The sequence below is a fragment of the Acanthisitta chloris genome, unplaced genomic scaffold (assembly GCF_000695815.1).
Source record: "Acanthisitta chloris isolate BGI_N310 unplaced genomic scaffold, ASM69581v1 scaffold7009, whole genome shotgun sequence".
In the NCBI taxonomy this organism is placed as follows: domain Eukaryota; kingdom Metazoa; phylum Chordata; class Aves; order Passeriformes; family Acanthisittidae; genus Acanthisitta; species Acanthisitta chloris.
This window is the reverse complement of record NW_008690775.1, coordinates 69,950-76,035: the sequence shown is the minus strand read 5'-3', so window position 1 is coordinate 76,035 and position 6,086 is coordinate 69,950. Positions and strand designations below refer to the sequence as shown.

Here is a 6,086-nt window from a genome sequence, read left to right as displayed (position 1 = left end):
AGAGAGGAAGGGAAAAATTAACTCAGAGAAATAGGGGACAGTGAATGGTGAGGAAAACAGTAGGATAGAATATTTATCACAGGTTTAGTCAGAATGATCCGGGAAAGAACTTGAGAAATCCATATAGTTTGAGTGTGTTTTTTTTAATTTTAACAAATTTCAATTTTAACAAAATCCATGACAGCTGTTAAGCCTGTCTGTCTGCAATCCACAGGCATAGCAACCAGTGCTTATGTGTTATGTTAGAAAGTTTCCCTAGTATTTAAGATAAGTCTCACTTGCATTAAATATTATCCTGTCCATTGTGTCCATTTACGAAGGGAAGGAATTCAATATAAAACCTAACACAAGACAGGAAGCCAAAGGAAGGCAAATTGTGCTCTGTCTGTGTGTCTTCTTGTCTTCATCATCTAACTGACTACACCAACTTCCTTTCCTCCCTATGACTTTGTAAGGGCCAGGGTAGATAGATTGAAAAATTGACTAAGATGAACTAGTCTTTATTAGTAAGAGTAGGATAAACTCCGGGAATCATAGAATTTTAGGGGTTGGAATGGACCTTACAGATCATCTAGTCCCAACCCCTGCCATGGGCAGGGACACCTCCCACCAGAGCAGGTTGCTCAAGGCTCATCCAACCTGGCTGTGAACACTGCCAGGGTTGGGGCTTCTACTACCTCCTTGGGCAACCTGTGCCAGTGCCTCATCACCCTCACAGGAAAGATTTTTTTCCTAATATCTAACCTAAATGTCCCTCTTTCAATTAGTACCCATTGCCCCTTGTCCTCTCACTGCAATTCCTAACACAGAGTCCCTCTCCAGCTTCCCTGTAGCTCCTTCAGGTACTGGAAAGTTGCTATGAGGTCTCCACACAACATTCTCCTCTCCAGACTGAACAACCCCAACTTCCTTAGTCTGTCAAATGAATGAACCAGATCCTACAAGATTCTTTGCCTCTTTGTCCTCCTGGCACTTAAATTGGCACTGGAGAGATTCGGTATCTTGTAGGACTGTACAAACTGATTTTTTCTTTATGCATTGATGTTGGGTTTTTCTCTCCACCACTTGTCTCTGCAATTATCAGGCCAGCACCAAGTCAAGCAAGGGACATGTGAAGTTGTGGCTGTTCATCGTTGCTGCAACAAGAACCGGATTGAAGAGAGATCCCAAACTGTCAAGTGTTCCTGCTTCCCTGGGCAGGTGGCTGGGACGACCCGGGCTCAGCCCTCGTGTGTGGAAGGTAAGGAGCCCCCTACTCACTCCTGGTTCATTAGGATTGTTTGAGAAGTTTAGTCTCCTTGATGTTTGACTTCCCGCTGCCTCAAAAGCATAATCCTTCCTTTTGTTAATTTTGGAAACATCTCTGTGCGTTGATGATAATGAGCCTGTGCATAAATCTTGGTGTAATTAATCCTCTTAATATATGTACTCGTCCATTTCATGTCTGTGCCAATAAAACTTCTTAATTTTTTTTCCACACAAGAATTCTCCTTTAATACTAGTCTGAAAACAGCATAAGCCAAGAAATTCAAGCTTATGATATTAACTCTTCCAGGTGTCTTTAGGATTTAGTAGCTTGGATTAAATTTCACTGGATAATAAATGCAGGCCTAGGACTAAGCATGCAGACAGTGCTGGGACATCTCATTTTGAGAGCTGTTTTCTAGATCAACATTTTACCATTTTATCTACCTAATGGGCTGTTATGCTGAACACAGTGACTACAGTGATGGTCCAACTCGATTCAGTTTCATGTGCTGTAACCCCAAAAACATTAGATTCTGGACAGTGCAGCAAACACAGTGCAACACAGGACACAGTGTCTGAGCTAGGATGTCTGCAAGAGGAAGGAAAAATGTGCCACAGTTGCCTTAATCTGTTCACTGGAGATGCTGATATTTCTTTATGTATTTATTTATGATATCTAAAAGTTGCCAGTTCTCCCATTTCATTGATTCATAAGGAAGACCCTTCTGTTTTCATTCTGTTGCACACCAAGTTGCAATAATTTCAAGTTAAATATAGAATAAAAGCTTCCAAATCAAATCTTAATCTAACATTCAGAAAAATTTGCTTTGAAACATAGAGCTCTAAATACATATTAGCTGTTTTGAGAACCCCTTAATTTAAGAAAGTAGATTTTTATTCCTGAATTTTTAGATGCTTGGTCTTTTCACATGTTGTCGTTCAGGAACACAATCAACTTTAACTGTGCAATTTGTTAAGGAGTTTTCTTGTTAAATCACAAGTACCTTCTCTATTTTTAGGTGGATGCATCAAACAGCAGAGATACTTTCACTTGCATCAGATAATAGAAATCAGGCATTCTTTGAAACTCACTTGGGGATTAAAGGTGACACTGTCATTCTGTGATAGAAATATATAAATGCACAGTATCACACAAGCTAGATTCAGTCAATGCAAATAGGTGCTGAAGGAATTGAGCAGCTGTTTTTTTTTTCTCCAAGTATAGTTGAAATTAAATGCAACAAAATATTATGAATGTAAGATTTTGATTTTTAAAGTGGAAGCCTTTGATTCCCCCTCACCCCTTAGGGTAAAGCTTTAGAAAGTTTCGCTTATTTTTGCAAGCATCTGGGACTACAGGCAGTTGCTGTAGCATGGAAACTATAACTATCCTTCCTTAGCCTCAGGATTAGATGTGTTTTCTCCCACTCCAGACATACCCTTCAGTAGGCTTCTACACTGTGAAATCCAGAAATGGTTTGTGTCTTGAATTTGCATGTTACAGTCTGATACAGATATTCAGGCTTTTTTTTTCCAGCACCTTTTTCCTGAATACAGGCCTGTTTAATTTGCCTTTATTTTGCCCTGAGTTTAAAGGGAAGGATACACCCAAAGCACAGAGTTACTTTTCTAACCAAAATAAAAGATTTTATAGAGCAACTGGCTTTTATTTCTTTCAACTTCAGAGCTTATCCAGTAGTAGTGATCATTTACATCAGGGCAGCAGTTGTCTCTCTGCTGTTGATCATGCACATGGTGGTTTGTAACTCTAGTTCCTGCCTCAAATCACCCAGCCCTGCTTGCTCCAGCACACCAGGGGCTTGTCATTCCTCATTCCCACCCCACTGGGAAGGAAGGATCATGATGCCTCCTTTCATCCCACAGTCTCGTTTTGTCTGTTTTCCTCTGTGTCAGGAGCCCAGTTGGGTGTTGCCATCTTCTCTGAGCCTTTTGAACTTCATCCTGCATGAGCTAGTCCTCCTGCTTCTTTCTGCCTGGGAAAGAAATCCCTGGGGTGTCAAAAGCTCTCTGAGGAAGTTTTTTGTCCCATATCTCCCTCCTTGTTCTCTCAGTGAAGGTTGCCAACTTCTGAGATGCACCAGTTCAGCTGCTCTTTATAGGAAGGAAAGGATTAAGGGAGGAAAATTCTCTGGCTTTTATTTCAGACCATGACAGAGATGGTTTCTTATTTGGTTCAGGTTTTTAATTGTTTATTTTGGTTTTGGTTTGGGTGGGTTTTTTTGTTTGTTTTTGTTTATTTGGGTTTTTTGCTTCTTTAAAATCAGCCATACAAAAACAGCCAAACAAGCTGACAGAAATCATTCTGCTGCCCAGCAGGACAGTGACAGCATGTCCTTAGCTCCACAGGGCTGGTGGGCAGGGCAAGCAGTCTCTGGAAATCACCTTTGGACAGTCAGTAACTAGATTTTTGCTAGTCTGATCCCCAGGGATCCAAGGAGGATCAAGGGTCCAAATGCCCAAGAGGTGTAAATTGGTTCGATAGTTCTCTTGTTCTGCCTTGGGGTCACCATGAGCAGGTAGCACCCTTGGTACCATGAGAGGTGACCCTCTCCTGGGGCAGAGCAAGCACAGAGGCCTGTCCCCTTGGCACTGCTGTGACATTCAGGTGTCAATCACTCACCCATCACACCCTTGACACATGCTGATCTTGCCACATGTGCCTGGCACGTGGCAATCACTCAAACCAGGATGATAAAGGTTGGATCTAAGGAGCTATTGGAGTAACTGAGGCACCAAGAATTTTAGGTACCTACAGGATACAGGCAACTGAAGGTGACTTCAAGATCTGAAGTTGAATTTGTGTTTTCAGGTACATGAAAGCATATTCCCATGTCAGAGTGCAGGCAAAGCCTCAGCATGTCACCACATCCCCACTCACACCAGCACTGTGCAGAGCTGTGTGGTGATGTAGTTCAGCCTCCCAGGAGGACTCTCTGGCTTTGAAGCAGAGCTCTGAAGATACAGCTGCCTTGTTGCCAGGATCTCCTACCTCCTTGGAGACCTCTGCACGTGCCCTCAAGGCTTCTGGAATCTGGGCTTGTGGACTTGTGTTTACCTGAAATAAATGTGGTATAGAAATTGAAATGAACTTAGAAAGTAGCAGAGATAAAATAGATAAAATAGATGACTGGATCCTATGTCTGGAGTGGAAATGATTCCTCACCTCTTAGGAAGTACAGTCAAGTTTCACCTGTTTCATCAACAATCCATCAGCATCAATGCAAATGATCCGAGACCCAAATGACTGGTGAAGGTTCATATTGGTTCATACATTTATTTTATAAATTTATGGGACTGAAAGATTAGTTTATAAAAGTCAAACTGCTGTTCCAGGAGTATATTTTTTTCATGTAGGCTCAGAGTGAAAGTGCAAAACAAAAGTAACTGAATGAACATTTCAGCAATATCCTGATGTCAGCTTGCCTGCTTGTCACCCTAATTTAAAGGTTGCTGGAGTACAAATATGCCTTGAAATTAAAAGGGAAAAAAAAGTGCTTTACAAGAAGGAGACTACATTATTTTTGTTCATCCCTTTTGAATGTGTTATCTTTCACAGCGTGCAGTTCAATAGTTTGTGCACACAGTAGCACAATGCAGAGTAGCTAAATCAACATTTTAAGCCATATTTTATTCTGAAATCCAATTTAGATCATGTAGGTTTGTGAACTGATAGATTTCATAATAATTTCCTGGTATTCGATGGGTCCCATGAACAATGAAAACTGAGAAATGCATATGCAGATATTTGCAGGTGTTTGTGGGAAAGGATACTGTTGTTACCAGCAGTTTTGTAAAGCCATGGCTACATTTATAAAAATAACCAGCATGGGCTTGTTAATAGAAATTGGCTTAAAGGTAGGAAATTAATGAATTTCCACAGTGAAGGTATACTGCTGTTGTCTTCCAAAACTGATTGCGAAACTGGCACTGTAACTGCAAGGAGATGTTTAGTTGACAATCTAATGCTTTCCAGGGGTTTCCACATTCTTACCCACACTCTTTGCTGATACACCTGACATGCTTACACCTCTGTGCAGTTCTATTTTCTCACCCAGTGAAGGGAGAAACTGGCATTTCTTCACCCAGTCTTGCATATGCATATCCAGGTTAAACAAGAAGCCTCAGTTTCATTCCACTTTATAGCAGCTACTTGACTGAAGCATGTAAATGAAGGAGGCAAGTCATCTTTGTAGTCAGTGGAGTTGGAAAGGCACTTGCAGAGGTCAGTTCAAATGTTGGCATCAGTTTCTGGCAGTGCTTGTCTGTCTTCAACATTTGCATAAGGCATTTACCCTTCTATGTGCTGGTGAAGTTTTTCAGCCACCTTTTTAGCTCAAAGTCTGCATGATTTGCTATTAAAACAGTAATTGATGGTTCTACCTTTCAATCAAACAACTGAATGTGGCACAGACAACCTCCCTGCTAAAACCAACAGTAATAAGAGATACTGTATTGCCTTTTTCTTTCCTGTTTTTATTTCTAGCTTCCATTGTCCTGCAGAAGTGGTGGTGTCATATGAACCCCTGTTTGGATGGAGAGGACTGTAAAGTACTACCAGACTATTCAGGTTGGTCTTGCAGCAGTGGAAATAAAGTCAAAACCACAAAGGCAAGTACAGAGATCACCTCTATTTAAAGGTGGCAGTGTGCTGATTGCTCTTGCTTATTGCCTTGCAGCTGTGGGTGTGAGAGCCAGAATTGGCCTTCTCAATGTTTTGCAAAGTGGTGATTAACGTAATTGTTCTCAGAGAGGGAAGTGTTGGGTCAAAACAGCTCCTTCACTACCATCCTAGTTAAGTTAGAGGGTGCTGGAGTCAA

General features: G+C 41.2%; 1 protein-coding gene across 1 annotated transcript in view; it reads left to right on the top strand.

Annotated features, from left to right (window-relative positions):
- FAM19A4 (family with sequence similarity 19 (chemokine (C-C motif)-like), member A4) overlaps nt 1-5,877 on the top strand; it is a gene marked incomplete at its 3' end in the record, with an annotated part of 43,855 nt that extends 37,978 nt beyond the window's left edge. The window contains exons 3-4 of the mRNA XM_009081950.1: nt 1,085-1,240; nt 5,753-5,877. Of these exons, the coding sequence (XP_009080198.1) occupies nt 1,085-1,240; nt 5,753-5,877 (281 nt within the window). The remainder of the gene's footprint in view (nt 1-1,084; nt 1,241-5,752) is intronic.
- Nucleotides 5,878-6,086: the final 209 nt, after the last annotated feature.